The sequence below is a fragment of the Mytilus californianus genome, unplaced genomic scaffold, assembly GCF_021869535.1.
Source record: "Mytilus californianus isolate M0D057914Y unplaced genomic scaffold, xbMytCali1.0.p SCAF_2, whole genome shotgun sequence".
Taxonomy (NCBI): Eukaryota; Metazoa; Mollusca; class Bivalvia; order Mytilida; family Mytilidae; genus Mytilus; species Mytilus californianus.
Window position 1 is genome coordinate 3370192 of NW_026262668.1, and position 18331 is coordinate 3388522.

General features: G+C 32.2%; 1 protein-coding gene across 2 annotated transcripts in view; it reads left to right on the forward strand.

The window, feature by feature from the left end:
- Positions 1–18331, forward strand: part of LOC127729072 (heterogeneous nuclear ribonucleoprotein 87F-like) — a 49107-nt gene that overhangs the window by 14673 nt on the left and 16103 nt on the right. Inside the window, exons 6-9 of one of the 2 annotated variants that reach the window (XM_052236723.1) lie at positions 1283–1426; positions 6046–6159; positions 15073–15140; positions 15975–16873. In XM_052236723.1, coding sequence (XP_052092683.1) covers positions 1283–1426; positions 6046–6159; positions 15073–15113 — 299 coding nt within the window. In that variant the 3' untranslated portion in view covers positions 15114–15140; positions 15975–16873. Of the gene's footprint in view, positions 1–1282; positions 1427–6045; positions 6160–15072; positions 15141–15974; positions 16874–18331 lie in introns of those variants that run through there. The other variant, XR_007994488.1, reaches the window with a different exon arrangement.

An 18331-nucleotide genomic window follows, 5' to 3' on the forward strand; every position in this document is an offset into this window, starting at 1 on the left:
CTTGAAAAAATATATTTGACATCTGACTGTTTTCATAAATCTAACAATATTTAATTATATGTAATAAGGTTATATTTTGAAAGATATGTTGATGTGATCAGGCTTTAATTAAAACCAAAAATAAAATCTTAAGACTTCAGGGTGAAATCAATAGCACCCCTTTAAAAGTAAATGGTCTGTACTGAAATGTTTTGACTGCATAAAAAAATGGCAGCATAGCTCCTAAGGACATGTTTTAATTCAATTCACACAAGCCACACTGTTTGGGTATATTTAATATTGTAAGAGGGAGAAGAATTGCAATGAGTGGGGTAGCTCCCCTTATCCTAAAGGAGCATACTCATTGCAATAGAAGATAGATTTAACATAGAGAAAGTATATTTATTTTTACAAGCCAACCATTCATTTTCTTTACATCTTTGTGTAGTTTCTGTGGCTTCTTATAGATTTGGCATTGTCTATCGATTATAAATTTCAAATGCGCCCTTCCTGACTTGTTTACAGGTATCCATGAAGTCATGGAGAAGTGGTTTCATCCTTGTTGTCTTCACAATGTTTTATAGAAACTATGGCATACTTCAGGCTGCTGTCAAATTGTTTAACAAATTGATATTGGTTCCATAAAGTCAGGCTCAAGAGATTCTGTACCCGATCTGTTTCAGATTGAAACGGTTATCGTGTCGGTTTTATGAATATCCGCTGCATCATGCGTTCTCAAATCGTCAATGATATCTGTCTGAATCTGTATAAACAGTTTACTATTAAAATTTTTTTGGTTATTTGTTTTAAAATTGACAGAAAACGACAGCGCAAAGTACTCCTCCATGTCTTCATCGATACCTGTAAACAATCTCCATGTGCTTTATTATTAAACGGTCCCATGTACGCTTGACAAGAAGGTAAGAAAAACCAAACTTGAAACGTGTAATCGACCCAGACTTTAAATCAATTCCGGAAACGACTAGAAGTTCCTGATTGCGTCAATAGAAAAATAAAAATAATTTCTTCAAATTAAAAGCAATAAAATTTTCACAGTCGGGCGGATTTTCGAGGGTCGGTCGGTAAACTGCAAACAAACAATATTTTAATTAAAGCCTCAAACAATTTAAAATTTTTTTTTTTTGCTTAAAGATTGCATTATTAATTTTTTTTCATCATGTATGTGGATATGACATAGATTGTATTATGTAATGTGTTTCTAGGTGGATATGACATAGATTGTATTATGTTATGTGTTTCTAGGTGGATATGACATAGATTGTATTATGTAATGTGTTTCTAGGTGGGTATGGAGACTTCAGCAGTGGTTATGGTGGAGGATATGATGATGGTAGTGGTGGTTATGGAGGTGGCTACAACCAAGGTGGTGGATATAACCAAGGTTATGGTGACAGTGGATATAGCAGTGGTTATGGAGGTGGACAAGGTTAGTATTGGGAAGCTTACTACGCTAAAATATGAACTGGGGGGAAAAAAGAAAAATGGAAAGTTGAGATAGTACTGCTTTGTGTCAAAAATTTGTCGTCATGAGATACCATATCTCTTGCCAAGATAGCATATGGATGTAATACACCAGATTTTGCTGTATTTTTTTTTTTTTTTTTTAGACTGGTCAAATATAAAAAAGATGTGGTATGATTGCCAATGAGACAACTCTCCACAAGAGACCAAATGACACAGAAATAAACAACTATAGGTCACCGTACGGCCTTCAACAATGAGCAAAGCCCATACCGCATGTCATCTTCATACATTTTGTGATAAAATAAACAAAAGTAAGAATGTACAATGAGGGTTTTCAAATTCATGTCAAAAAGGTCCAACACCTTGGATAAAACAAAGCTTGGCTTTATTAATGTTGCATGGTTGGATTTTTATTCCATTGTACACAGTAACATGTGACAAAAAACAAACTCAAAATTGTCCATTTAATTATGGCTCTTATATACAATTAAACAATGACCGTGAGATGGCTTTATAGCCAGTCAAGGTCGTTAAACACTCCCGTAGTAGTAAAAAATTAAGTGTCACTGATAGAACCAAATGACAGAATAAACAATTTATCAACTTACTTTAAAATCATGCACCAGTTGGTCAATTAGTCAATTGTCTATATGATTCTCCATGGACAGTTGAAAATTATAAATCAAACAGAGTTGTTGAAATCTAAGTTTTTCAATCCTTGTGGCCTATGTATCATTTTCATGTTTAGTATTAAACACGATGCATTTTTGTTGTACGGGATGGAGGAATTTCAGCATCTCTACTATGAAGCAGGTTCTAGTTTTATTTTTAATCTTAAGAAAATATAAAATTGGTCATAAGAGTAAATCTATATGAAACAAAATGGTATAGTATGATAATACTATTGGCTCTTCTTATACCAGGTTACCCATATGAATGCCTCAGGGAAATATAAGCTAGTGATCCCTAATAAATATTTGCCTGCGTTTTTAATTTACACCTGACAGTGATCACAGCTCAGAATTAATATTATAAACTTTGATGACAACTTTCTTCGTTATTTCATTACTTTTCACCAAAGACAATCATCAATTCGTATTTGAAAAATTAAAACTTGGTTAGATTTACTTAGAAAAAAGTAATTTTCACGAGTCAAACGTGTACTTTATTTACTATGTTAATACGCATGCGTGAAATTGTCTTCACCAGATTAGACACTTAATCGTAAAATGCAAAATGATTTCATGCTCAATTTAATGATTGCAACTATTATATGTTATATTCCCATACCTTATTAAAAAGGTATAGTCAAACCTGCATCAAGCAGTTATTTATGGGAAGCATCAAAACTGCATTAAGCAGTCATTTATGGGAAGTATCAAAAGTGACCGCTCAAGAGAGGTGACTTCTTAAATAAGGTTTCAAAAAATAAAATCTGACTCAGACATCGCATATGTCCGGGATAAGGGCAAATTGTTTTTTATACGACCGCAAAAATTAAAAATTTTTTGGTCGTATATTGGTATGACGGCGTCGTCGTCGTCGTCCAAAGACACATTGGTTTTCGCACTCTAACTTTAGTTTAAGTGAATGGATCTCCATGAAATTTTACCATAAGGTTCAATACCACGAAAGGAAGGTTGGGATTGATTTTGGGGGTTATGGTACCAACAGTTAAGGAATTAGGGGCCAAAAATAAGCATTTTTGTAACTTCCAGACAATAACTTGTGTGTAAGTGTATGGATCTCTCTGACATTGTACCACAAGGTTCCATATCTCAAAGGGAAGGCTATAATTGATTTTGGGGGTATTTGCCTCAAAATTTTAGGAATTAGGGGCCAAAAAAGGGGCAAAAAACAAGCATTTTTCTAGTTTCATGACAATAACTTGTGTTTAAGTGTTTGGATATTTCTGAAATTGTACTACAAGGTTCCATATCACAAAGGGAAAGCTGGAATTGAGTTTGGGGGTAATTGCCCGAAACGTTTAGGAATTGGGGGCCAAAAATAAGCATTTTTCTAGTTTCCAGACAATAACTTGTGTTCAAGTGTATGGATCTCTCTGAAATTGTACTGCAAGGTACCATACCACAAAGGGAAGGCTGGGATTGAGTTTGGGGGTGATGAATCATAAGGGGGTTCAAAAAATTTGGGGGGGGGATTTTTTTTTTTCTTTTTTATTCTTTTTTCTTTTTTTTTTCTTTTAAAATTTTCCATTTTAAGTTGGTTATTTCTGATTTATATTTAAAAGCAAATAATAATGATATGGTAGGAGATACACACCAAACAGGATGTGTAAATTATTATATAATAAGTATTGTGCAATAGCAAGAAATTTTCAATTGCACAGTATTGCACAATAACAAGAAATCTTCAATTGCACAGTATTGCGCAATAGCAAGAAATCTTCAATTGCACAGTATTGCGCAATAGCAAGAAATATCCAATAGCACAATATTGCGCAATAGCAAGAAATTGTCAATTGTACAGTATTGCGCAATAGCAAGAAATATTCAATTGCACAGTATTGTGCAAAAGAAGATACTTCGTATAAATTGCTTATTTCTTGATCAATTTCAATGGGGTTTTATTCTTGAATTCTTGGGGTTCTTTAATATGCTGAATCTAACCGTGTATTAAGTTTTTGGATTTTTAAATTGGTCCACATTGAGGTCCAAAGGGTCCAAAATTTAACTTTGTTTGATTTCATCAAAAATTGAATTATTGGGGTTCTTTGATATGCCGAATCTAACCGTGTATATAGATTCTTAATTTTTGGTTCCGTTTTCAAATTGGTCTACATAAAGGTCCAAAGGGTCCAAAATTAAACTTAGTTTGATTTTAACAAAAATTGAATTTTTAGGGTTCTTTGATATGCTGAATCTAAACATGTATTTAGATTTTTTATTATGGGCCCAGTTTTCAAGTTGGTCCAAATCAGGGTCCAAAATTAAACTTTGTTTGATTTCAACAAAAATTGAATATATGGGGTTCTTTGATATGCTGAATCTAACCATGTATTTAGATTTTTGATTTTTGGGCCCCGTTATCAACTTTGTCCACATTGAGATCAAAAGGGTCCAAAATTAAACTTTGTTTGATTTCATCAAAAATTGAATTCTTTGGGTTCTTTGATATGCTGAATCTAACCATGTATTTAGATTTTGGATATTGGACCATAATAGGTGAATGTCCAATTTAATAAAATTTTTAAGTTCTAAGACCACATTCATTCTGTGTCAGAAACCTATGCTGTGTCAAATATTTAATCACAATCCAAATTCAGAGCTGTATCAAGCTTGAATGTTGTGTCCATACTTGCCCCAACTGTTCAGGGTTCGACCTCTGCGGTCGTATCAAGCTGCGCCCTGCGGAGCATTTTACTAGTGTTTTCAATTGATAAGAGTTATTATTCATGCCAGTAGACATATAAACTTGGAAATAACTTTTATCAGGTGTTGGATACACCTACTATGAAATCAGAGGTGTGCCTTTGAATGGCAAGATATTTATCAAGACAAGACAATGGCGGATTCCTGTGTTCTGAATGTGAAGAAAACATTCGAAATAGTTACTATTTTTGTATAAATAAGTCGATGATGAAGTTTTCAGTGGAAACTGAAAGGATTTCACCTCTTATTGCTCTATCTCCAGTTGTAAACAGGTTCCAATTCTCATTTTGACCTCGATATTTAACACATGTTTTTAGTTATGGTTATATTTTGGTTGTTAAAACTATCAAAATGGTCGTCGTCAGAAGTTGAAAAGGACAATTTAGTACAAAACTAAGGTGAACACTGAATGTGTTAGACAGGTGACTGCTGAAAAGAGTTAAATTATGCGGAGAAAACATTTGGGAGGGTCTGAAAGTGACTGTAAGAGGCAGGTGACTGATGAAGTGCGGGGCTGTTGAAGCAGGTTTGACTGTAATAGAATTAAAAAATCAGATCATTTCCTGTCAATTTGATAAACAGAACAAACTTCAGAAATGAATATGGAATTATTTGCACTTTAGTATTAACGTGAAACTTCCAGTTTTTATTTTGTCTTCATGAAAGAAGCGTTAGCAATTCTTGAGAAATTTACCGTTTTTGAGTCATTAAAATCATTTCAATTTGAGACTCTTGCATTCCATAATTTGTTCTTGAACGTTTTTAGAAAAACGGTAAGAAAATTCATGAAGTAAATGCGATGAAACAGTCAATACAAGTTTGTTGATGCTATGAGTCTAGTGTGAATAATTTTGACAGTTTGAAAGATGGGTCCCAACTTTTAAGTTATCTGAAAATGACCGGTTGTGTGAAAAAATTTCTGGTTCCTTTCTTGTACATTAACATGTATACTAAATTGACACGACACAAATGGTTTGAAACTGGTAACAAGAATTAAAAGCATGCAATTTTTCCAGTGTTAACTTTGGAGGCCCGCACATCCCACACAAAAAGATGGGAGCACATTAAAAATTTACTTTTCCATATGATGCTTTTCGAACTTGTCCCAGTTGAATATCAGGTAACTGTTTCTTGTTAATTTGTTAATGATGACTTTTTTTCTTAAAATAAATGGGTTATTATTTTGAAGGAGATTGGAACCAACAGTTTGGACAAGGTTATGGTGGTAATTCTGGAGGTGGACCAATGAGAGGAGGACAGTATGGAGGCAGTCAGAGAGGAGGAGGGGGAACACCTTATCAGAGTTAGTTCTCTTTGTATTTAATGCAAACTTGTTTTATTTATTTTTTATACCCACTAAACATGGAATTTTTCATAAATCATGTAAATGTTTAATATCGAGTGGGGGTATACATCATGTGCATCAAATTTTAATTTAGATTTTTGAATACCAGGTGCTGACCAAAGACTAGTTTTACCTGACATGATATGAGAGGAAGAAAAAGTTTTATCTTCAAAACATAACTTCATAGTCAGATTTTTGCATATAAACCTTGAAATGGAGATACATTTGTTTCAAGACACAAAAAAACAAGATCACCACAAGTGTGATCGATGTATAAGCAGTGTTCTCCCCAGGCCCTTAAAGGACCGCATGCCCGCGATGTATAATTTTTCACCGTGGTGGTATCGTTCTTACCGCGATGTATAATTTTTCTCCGTGGTGCTAAAATTTTCAGTTAAAAAATGGTAAATCGGTAAAGTTTTAAACGACTTGTTAAATCTTTTCCGTGCGGTATAAAATTCCAGGTGAAATTTGACCAGTTCAACACAGATTGTTTACACCACGTGATCGATTTACCTTTATGAGGTTAACCTTTGTTGATTGGATTTAATCGATGTAATTAACACTTTTTACATGATTCTTTTGTGTTTTAATTTAGAGATGATAACTTTATGATCAAAGATAACTATTTTAAGGCTTCACTCATCACCTGACAAGTCGGCAAATACTTTGTAAACAAACGGTGTTGACCCGATAGTTGTACACACGACGGTACATATTTTGTACATTATAAAGTTAGCTCAATACTTATATTATAGTTTTATATGTCTCTGATTAAGCCATGGCCAAAATTATCTTTAATTATGACATAGTTATTGCATGATATTCCGATTTCAAACTGTCAACAAGTAATTCAAAGGGGAAGGATCACATGACCCAGTTAGTTCACGTAGAATATTCAAGATTATTTACAATTAACTGCAATCTATTCTATTTTATAAATAAAATGCATGACTGTACCTTCAAACTGGATATATATATCCATATGATCATTAATGAATAACAGAAGTGAGCTTGCAATTTTAATCCATAAGCACATGTTAAATCTATTTATATCTACCTCCTGTTATTTAGGCGGGAAAATAGGGAGACTTTGTTGTTGACATTGAATATGCTACTTCTAGATCTTTAGACCTAAGATAAATTTATAGATTTAGGAATTCTTTTTAAATGGATCATGAAAAATAAAGATTTAGATTTCAGTGTAGTATTAAGTCTGTATCTATGTTTGATTATCACCAAACACAAGAAAGGTTAATATTTACATGTTTATGAAATCTATGGCAAAATGTTTTAAAATTTATGAAAAATTTCTTTTTATTAAAATTTAAGATAGAAACTGGTTCAAATTATTACACAATTTTGTTCTTGTTAATTTTAAATCTCCTTATGACAGGAATCCTTTCACATACAACAACTTTCTTTCTAGAAACTAGAAAGTTTTTTAAATTGAACATTTTTGTTCTCTTTTGAATCTGGGAACAGTATATCTAACAATTTATATGTTCCTGTTTGAATGATATTTTATTTTTATTGATCATGGATTTAAAAAAAAATTTAATTACTTTAAATTTAGATGAATATTATGTAATGAATCATGTTTTATTTATTTTTAAAAAATATTAAAAGTATACAAACTGTTTATTGATCTTTTTAACCAATAATATTCTGACATAACACAGTACCACAGTATTAAAACTAAACAAGAGACATAAAAAATGCAGTAATTAGAAATATAGCGACGCAACGCGACACAACTGATTGTTTGAATCATTTCACCAAGCTGTTCACACGCATTACCCTGGTGCTATCCAAAAATCCTGGGGAGAACACTGGTATAAGAGAGCATATATTTTATTGTTTTCAAATGGAATATTACAAAAATGTTTTCAAAGTTTAACAATTGACATCAGATTATAAAAAATAATCATTTCGAAGTCCTAAGGATTTTCTACAAGTTTGGCATACAAGATTATAATCCTGATATCATTGATGAGGTTTTTTTTATGCATATGAACATAAATATATATATATCTCTGCCTCCAAGGTATGTAGGAAGAGACTGATTTTTATACGACCGCAAAAATTAAAAATTTTTTGGCCGTATATTGGTATGACGTTGGCGTCGTCGTCCGAAGACACATGGGTTTTCGCACTCTAACTTTAGTTTAAGTGAATGGATCTCCATGAAATTTCACCATAAGGTTCAATACCACGAAAGGAAGGTTGGGATTGATTTTGGGGGTTATGGTACCAACAGTTAAGGAATTAGGGGCCAAAAAGGGGCCAAAAATAAGCATTTTTGTAACTTTCAGACAATAACTTGTGTGTTAGTGTATGGATCTCTCTGACATTGTACCACAAGGTTCCATATCACAAAGGGAAGGCTGTAATTGATTTTGGGGGTAATTGCCTCAAAATTTTAGGAATTAGGGGCCAAAAAAGGGGCAAAAAACAAGCATTTTTCTAGTTTCATGACAATAACTTGTGTGTAAGTGTTTGGATATTTCTGAAATTGTACTACAAGGTTCCATATCACAAAGGGAAAGCTGGAATTGAGTTTGGGGGTAATTGCCCGAAACGTTTAGGAATTGGGGGCCAAAAAGGGGCCAAAAATAAGCATTTTTCTAGTTTCCCGACAATAACTTGTGTTCAAGTGTATGGATCTCTCTGAAATTGTACTGCAAGGTACCATACCACAAAGGGAAGGCTGGGATTGAGTTTGGGGGTGATGAATCATAAGGGGGTTCAAAAAATTTGGGGGGGGGGGATTTTTTTTTTTTTTTTTTTTCTTTTTTTCCTTTTTTTTTTTCTTTTAAAATTTTCCATTTTAAGTTGGTTATTTCTGATTTATATTTAAAAGCAAATAATAATGATATGGTAGGAGATACACACCAAACAGGATGTGTAAATTATTATATAATAAGTATTGTGCAATAGCAAGAAATTTTCAATTGCACAGTATTGCACAATAGCAAGTAATCTTCAATTGCACAGTATTGCGCAATAGCAAGAAATCTTCAATTGCACAGTATTGCGCAATAGCAAGAAATATCCAATAGCACAATATTGCGCAATAGCAAGAAATTGTCAATTGTGCAGTATTGCGCAATAGCAAGAAATATTCAATTGCACAGTATTGTGCAAAAGAAGATACTTCGTATAAATTGCTTATTTCTTGATCATTTTCAATGGGGTTTTATTCTTGAATTCTTGGGGTTCTTTAATATGCTGAATCTAACCGTGTATTAAGTTTTTGGATTTTGGGCCCCGTTTTTAAATTGGTCCACATTGAGGTCCAAAGGGTCCAAAATTTAACTTTGTTTGATTTCATCAAAAATTGAATTATTGGGGTTCTTTGATATGCCGAATCTAACCGTGTATTTAGATTTTTAATTTTGGGTCCCGTTTTTATACGCCCGTTTACGGGACGTATTATGGTATACCGTTGTCCGTCTGTCCGTCCGTCTGTCCGTCTGTCTGTCCGTCGTCAACATGTCGGACATTAACTCAAAAATGCTTTAACCAATTTGCATAAAACTTTGGTGAATTGTTTATATCTATTGACGTGAGCTCCCTTTCGTTTTTTATAAAATTTAGATTTTACGTTTCCGAGTTATGGGGTTTTATTCATTAAAAAAAGGGGGATTTTCCAGTTTTTGGACAATAATTCAAGAATGCTTTCACCAACTTGCAAGAAATTGTGGTGAATTGTTTATATCTATTGACATGAGCTCCCTTTCAATTTTTATAAATTTTAGATTTTACGTTTCCGAGTTGCAGGGTTTTATTCATGAAAAAAGGGGGGATTTTCCAGTTTTCGGACAAAAACTCAAAAATGCTTTCAGCAATTCTAATGAAACTTTGGTGAATTGTTTGTATGTATTGATGTAAGCTCCCTTTAGAATTTTATAAATTTTACATTTTACACTTCTGAGTTATGGGGTTTTATTCATTAAAAAAGGGGTGATTTTCCAGTTTTCGGACAATAACTCAAAAATGCTGTCACCAATTCTCAAGAAACTTTGGTGAATTGTTTATATCTATTGATGTAAGCTCCCTTTTTATTTTCATAAATTTCTAATATGACATTGAGAATTAATTGAACTTTATTTGTTTATAGTCTGACAACAGATTTACTAAGTATTGCACAACAGCAAGAAATCTTTAATTGAATATAAATTCAATTCATATAACCAATTTCAAGATCTTTGACTACATTTATTCAGAAACCTATAATATGTCAAATATTTAATTACAATCCAAATTCGGACCTGAATCAAGCTTGAATATTGTGTCCATTTTTGTCCCAACTGTTCAGGGTATGACCTCTGCGGGCGTATCTAGCTGCGCTAAGCGAAGCAGTTTATTTAAATTGGTCTACATTAAGGTCCAAAGGGTCCAAAATTAAACTTAGTTTGATTTTAACAAAAATTGAATTCTTGGGGTTCTTTGATATGCTGAATCTAAACATGTGTTTAGATTTTTGATTATGGGCCCAGTTTTCAAGTTGGTCCAAGTTGGGTCCAAAATTAAACTTTGTTTGATTTCAACAAAAATTGAATATATGGGGTTCTTTGATATGCTGAATCTAAACATGTATTTAGATTTTAGATTTTTGGCCCAGTTTTCAAGTTGGTCCAAATTGGGGTCCAAAATTAAACTTTGTTTGATTTCAACAAAAATTGAATATATGGGGTTCTTTGATATGCTGAATCTTACCATGTATTTAGATTTTTTATTTGTGGGCCCGCTATCAAATTGGTTCATATTGAGGTCAAAAGGGTCCAAAATTAAACTTTGTTTGATTTCATCAAAAATTGAATTATTGGGGTTCTTTGATATGCCAAATCTAACCGTGTATTTAGATTTTTAATTTTGGGTCCTGTTTTTTAAATTGGTCTACATAAGGTCCAAAGGGTCCAAAATTAAACTTAGTTTGATTTTAACAAAAATTGAATTTTTGGGGTTCTTTGATATGCTGAATCTAAACATGTGTTTAGATTTTTGATTATGGGACCAGTTTTCAAGTTGGTCCAAGTTGGGGTCCAAAATTAAACTCTGTTTGATTTCAACAAAAATTGAATATATGGGGTTCTTTGATATGCTGAATCTAAACATGTATTTAGATTTTAGATTTTTGGCCCAGTTTTCAAGTTGATCCAAATTGGGGTCCAAAATTAAACTTTGTTTGATTTCAACAAAAATTGAATATATGGGGTTCTATGATATGCTGAATCTTACCATGTATTTAGATTTTTTATTTGTGGGCCCGCTATCAAATTGGTTCATATTGAGGTCAAAAGGGTCCAAAATTAAACTTTGTTTGATTTCATCAAAAATTGAATTATTGGGGTTCTTTGATATGCCAAATCTAACCGTGTTTTTAGATTTTTAATTTTGGGTCCCGTTTTTTAAATTTGTCTACATTAAGGTCCGAAGGGTCCAAAATTAAACTTAGTTTGATTTTAACAAAAATTGAATTCTTCGGGTACTTTGATATGCTGAATCTAAACATGTGTTTAGATTTTTATACGACCGCAAAAAAATTTTGTGGTCGTATATTGGTATGACGTTGGCGTCGTCGTCGTCGTCGTCGTCGTCGTCGTCGTCGTCGTCGTCGTCGTCCGGCGTCGTCGTCCGAATACATATTGGTTTTCGCACTCTAACTTTAGTTTAAGTGAATGGATCTTTTTGAAATTTGACCATAAGGTTAAATACCACAAAAGGAAGGTTGGGATTGATTTTGGGGGTTATGGTACCAACAGTTAAGGAATTAGGGGCCAAAAAGGGGCCAAAAATGAGCATTTTCTAGTTTCCAGACAATAACTGTGGAACGGTGTATGGATCTCTCTGAAATTATACTACAAGTTGCCATACCACAAAGGGATGGTTAGGATTTGCTTTGGGGGGTTATGGCTCAAACCGTTTAGGAATTAGGGGCAAAAAAGGGGGAAAAACAAGGTTGTCCTGGTTAATGGACAAATACTTTAGTTCAAAACATAATTTAAAGCAGTGTAAGGGAGATAAATCAAATACATCATTGAAATTATCTCCCTTACACTGCTTTTAAATTATGTATAAAGTAATGGTTAATGAACAATAAAGATAATCTAAAACAGTGTAAGGGAGGTAATCCAAATACAACGTTTTGGTTACTTCCCTTACACTGCTTTTAAATTATGTTTAAAGAAATGCATATTTATAAAGGAAGACCAGTAAAAATATCTGCAAATGTTTTCATCTTTTTTTTTTACAAAAAGATCCATATGAAAGATTTGACACTATATTTTTATTAATTCTATTATAAAATAGATTAAGTTAGCACTATGGTAAATTTAAATGGGTAATTATGGTTGCCAACTCCATTGGAAATTTGAATTGAGATTATGACCATATCTTGAGGGATATAATTTTTTGGGGGGAAAAAAGGGGGGGGGGGTAAAAAGAAATTGTGGGGGGGCCAATTTTTTCTCATTTCATATTTCAGAAATTAAAAAGAATTATTCTTCAAATAGTTTTTTTTTTCAAATTTCAAATATTGAAAAATTTCAAGAAGTAATCTTTAATTGCACAGTATGGCGCATTAGATTTGTAAAATCTTTGATCACATTTATTTATTTGTTATGCCGAATCTAACAGTGTATTTAGATTTTTAATTTTGGGTCCAGTTTTCAAATTGCATTAATGTCCAAAGGGTCCAAAATTAAACTTAGTTTGATTTTAGCAAAAATTGAATATATGAGGTTCTTTGATATGCTGAATCTAAACATGTATTTAGATTTTTGATTTTTGGCCCAGTTTTCAAGTTGGTCCAAATTGGGGTCCAAAATTAAACTTTGTTTGATTTCAACAAAAATTGAATATATGGGGTTCTTTGATATGCTGAATCTAACCATGTATTTAGATTTTTTATTTGTGGACCCCGTTATCTAATTGGTTCATATTGCGGTCAAAAGGGTCCAAAATTAAACTTTGTTTGATTTCATCTAAAATTGAATTATTGGGGTTCTTTGATATTCCAAATCTAACCGTGTATTTAGGTTTTTAATTTTGGGTCCTGTTTTTTAAATTGGTCTACATTGAGGTCCAAAGGGTCCAAAATTAAACTTAGTTTGATTTTAACAAAAATTGAATTCTTGGGGTTCTTTGATTTGCTGAATCTAAACATGTGTTTAGATTTTTGATTATGGGCCCAGTTTTCAAGTTGGTCCAAGATAGGGTCCAGTATTTAAACTTTGTTTGATTTCAACAAAAATTGAATGTATGGGGTTCTTTGATATGCTGAATCTAAACATGTGTTTAGATTTTTGATTATGGGCCCAGTTTTCAAGTTGGTCCAAATTGGGGTCCAAAATTAAACTTTGTTTGATTTCAACAAAAATTGAATATATGAGGTTCTTTGATATGCTGAATCTAACCATGTATTTAGATTTTTTATTTGTAGGCCCCGCTATCAAATTGGTTCATATTGAGGTCAAAAGGGTCCAAAATTAAACTTTGTTTGATTTCATCGAAAATTGAATTATTGGGGTTCTTTGATATGCCAAATCTAACCGTGTTTTTAGATTTTTAATTTGGGTCCCGTTTTTTAAATTGGTCTTCATTGAGGTCCAAAGGGTCCAAAATTAAACTTAGTTTGATTTTAACAAAAATTGAATTCTTGGGGTTCTTTGATATGCTGAATCTAAACATGTGTTTAGATTTTTGATTATGGGCCCTGTTTTCAAGTTGGTCCAAGTTGGGGTCCAAAATTAAACTTTTTTTGATTTCAACAAAAATTGAATATATGGGGTTCTTTGATATGCTGAATCTAACCATGAATTTAGATTTTTTATTTGTGGGCCCCGCTATCAAATTGGTTCATATTGAGGTCAAAAGGGTCCAAAATTAAACTTTGTTTGATTTCATCAAAAATTGAATTATTGGGGTTCTTTGATATTACAAATCTAACCGTGTATTTAGATTTTTAATTTTAAGTCCCGTTTTTTAAATTGGTCTACATTAAGGTCCAAAGGGTCCAAAATTAAACTTAGTTTGATTTTAGCAAAAATTGAATTCTTGGGGTTCTTTGATATGCTGAATCTAAACATGTGTTTAGATTTTTGATTATGGGCCCAGTTTTCAAGTTTGTCCAAGTTGGGGTCCAAAATTAAACTTTCTTTGATTTTAACAAAAATTGAATATATGGGGTTCTTTGATATGCTGAATCTAACCATGTATTTTGATTTTGGACATTGGACCATAATAGGTAAATTAAAAAAATTCAAGTTCTTAGACCACATTCTTTCTGTGTCAGAAACCTATGCTGTGTCAAATATTTAATAACAATCCAAATTCAGAGCTGTATCAAGCTTGAATGTTGTGTCCATACTTGCCCCAACTGTTCAGGGTTCGACCTCTGCGGTCGTATCAAGCTGCGCCCCAGCGAAGCATTTTATTGATTATGGGACCAGTTTTCAAGTTTGTCCAAGTTGGGGTCCAAAATTAAACTTTGTTTGATTTCAACAAAAATTGAATATATGGGGTTCTTTGATATGCTGAATCTAACCATGTATTTTGATTTTGGACATTGGACCATAATAGGTAAATTAAAAAAATTGAAGTTCTTAGACCACATTCTTTTTGTGTCAGAAACCTATGCTGTGTCAAATATTTAATCACAATCCAAATTCAGAGCTGTATCAAGCTTGAATGTTGTGTCCATACTTGCCCCAACTGTTCAGGGTTCGACCTCTGCGGTCGTATCAAGCTGCGCCCAGCGAAGCATTTTATTTATTCATAATTCATTAATTTCTCTATTATGAGAGTCATCAAATGGACTGAAGCACTGATATGAAAATTGAAAACTGACATATACATTTGTTGTAGGTTATGGAAGAGGGGGAGGAGGCGGTGGATACAATCGATAAGTTTTCATCTTCATTTCATTATTTCAGGTAAATAGTATTTACTAGTCGCAAAGAATGTATGTTGTATTCAGGTGTAAAGATTGATCACCTTTACTATTTAATAAGTGTTGTTCAAACAATAATGTTAACCCATCTGTTATAAACAAATATATCCAGGAACAACTTTCCCAAAATGTTGAAACTTTTTACCAGTTATGTCCAACCTAAACCATGTCCGAATCTGTTTAAAGGACTAAAATCCACTCAGGGTAGGCACTTTGAAATCAGTTGTCTGGTGAATGGAATCGGATGTTATAATTTTTCTTTGTCTGAAATAATTTTAACATAATTAATTGTATTGATATGAATCTTGTTCATTTTCCTAAAAAAAAACAGTGTTGATATGTACCAGACATTTGATAAATAGTTTACAGTGTAAAATTTTGTCCAAACTTAAAAAAGTTAGTGGGTTGATTGTTAAGATAAGGTTGACAAGTGGAGTTTTGGCTTCTCAAGAGAGAAAAATGTACAAGTGGTAGATGCTTTAAAATAAAATCTGATATAACCTGGAAATTTCCTAATTAGATTTAGGAGCAACTTGGATTATTTAATCTTATAGTAATAAGTAAAATTAAATTCATTTGCATTTGTGATAATTTTAATGTTATACACTAGCAGTTGGACTGGTGTGGAAGGCCTATATAAGTCATTTAATTCATCTATTAAGGACCACTTTTTCCTGAATTCTGGTCACATTTACACGTTCTCTTCTAGTTGATATCTAAACTTGAAATATTCAATGTGTTATGTAAACTTTTGTTTTTATATTTTATAGTACTTTTAAATATTTTATAATAATATTCTTCTTATACATTACATTAGGCAGGTATATAGGCAGCAGACATCAATAGGACACATGTTAAGCATCCTTTTGTTAAGGAGGTCCTAGGTTGCAGAAAAATCAACATAAACATTCCAGTTAAGTCATTAAGGGAAGGAATAGGATGCCGCACAGAACTGCTTTACTACCCCTTAAGTAGATAAGGGAAAGAACTACACCGAACTGCTTTGTATTCGATCCAGTTTAACTATTAAGGGAAGGAAGCTAGATGGAATTGTTTTACCACCCGTAAGATGTTAGGGGATAACAGAACTGGCTAACTACCCCTTAACTAGTTAAGAGAAGGAACTCAATAGAAGTGCTAAGTATTTTATCCAAATAAGGGACAACAGAACGAAATAACATCCATTTAACTAAATGGTTAAGTGAAGGAACTCCAGCAGATGGCTTAAGTAAACAAATTAAGCAGTTAAGGGAAGCATTTCCAACTGAATAAAATACTTCACTTTGAATAAGTGGTAAAATGACGGATCAAACTGCTTTAGAAGTAGTTTAGGGATAGTATTACAGTTCAACAGAAGTTTATTTTCCATATAGGTAAGGCAAGGAAAAATGAATTAAGTTATCTATTCCTCAACTGATTATATCATATTAGGTGTTAAGGAAAGCTGTTGAATCTCAAGCTGATTTTTTTCATACATTGTTTCATAGGTTGATGCTTTAAGATTTCCTAGTGAAATAATTTCTCATTTAACATTAGTTTTGAAATATACCTGTCTGAAATTGAATATACCCATGAATTTGGTTGTTGTTAATTATTATGTCCATCATGATGTTATAAAATTGAAAATATTGTGTTTTTTTATAGAAATGTCATTCATCTGTATATATAACTCACTGTCACCAGTAAAACTGTCAAATAAAAATATAGAATATACCATACTTTAGTTTCATTCCACTTTACAACTTGATATCAGATTGTTATTAACTTATTTCATACAGTAGTTATACAAACTTTGATTAATTCTGCATACCTGATTTAATGCATCCTAAATTCGCAGAACATTGAGTGTTTTTATGTTGCATATATTATGTGATGTTACAGAAATTTTGTTTTAGAGTGGCAACATCTCAAAATTGGTTGGTCAGTATAGGATTATTTTCATGAACAATTGATCTTCAGTGTTGACCCACAGTTTTTCAACCTTTGTTTTGGATTTCTTTTCCTTCATTATTTTGGGATCAAGCATCATAGAAGAGAAATTTAATGACGTCAACAACTGGCTTCTAAAGATGTATTGAAATATAGAAAATACTTTTTCCCATGTGCAGTCTAAAAAATTCACATGAGATGAAGGCATCAATATATAACAAGTTAGTGAATGAATGGTGTATTTCCAATTTGCAGGTTTGAATAGGAACCTTTGTTTTTAGGATATACATCATTCTTTTTTCCTTACAGATTTTTCTTAAAAAATTACATGCATGTTCCTATATCTCATAGGTTCATGTAGTTCAGATTGAAATTGATTGTAGTTCAGAGTCTTTCGCTTCATTTATGCATCACTGAATTTTTAAATTCTACAGTCAAATGGTAAAGAAATGCATTATAGTTTATCAATATTTTACTGTAAGTAGGAAGGTATTTTGAAGGTATACAATTTAGCCCACTGTTTTGATTTGAGGACCATTGATAAGTTTTCTTTTAATAGACGAAACGTGTCAGAGGTACCAAATTATAAGCCTGTTATCTTTGATTAGTTCCGACAAATATAGACGCCTATTTACCATAGAAATAAAACCGTTGTACATAGAACTCCTCTTTATGTGGTTTATATATGCAAGTTTTTATTATACTCTGTACATTCATACTGAAATTCTCATTTTTTTCTTCCATTCACCTATTGAATTAATGACATGATGAAAAAATTGATCTCAATAGTTTAAAATGTTGAATATTTGGTATTCCTACTCCTTTCTGCTGACAAGTACTCATTGACTTTGTTTTGTTTTAAAAAAAAAACCTGTCAATCATTCGGAAATACTGCATTTTGGTTTTATCAAAATAATCTTGTTTTGATTTGTTAAATATTGTCTATTGAGGTAATGATTCTGAATACTTTGAACATCTTTAAAAGCATGCTGTCTAAACAATGTTCCATTGAGGAGTAATCAATTTTTTTTGAACGATATTATTGTAACCATTTGAAAAAACATCTAACAAAAACTGCAGTGTATGTAGACTTTTAATTTTAAGGTAACTTGATTTGATTTCAAAATACTTTGCACTTTACTATATAACAATTGCAATAGGTTGAACTAAATATGGAGAAAGTACACATCATAAAACCACTATTGCATTAATGTAATAAAACTAGCCTACCCTGTCAATTCCGGT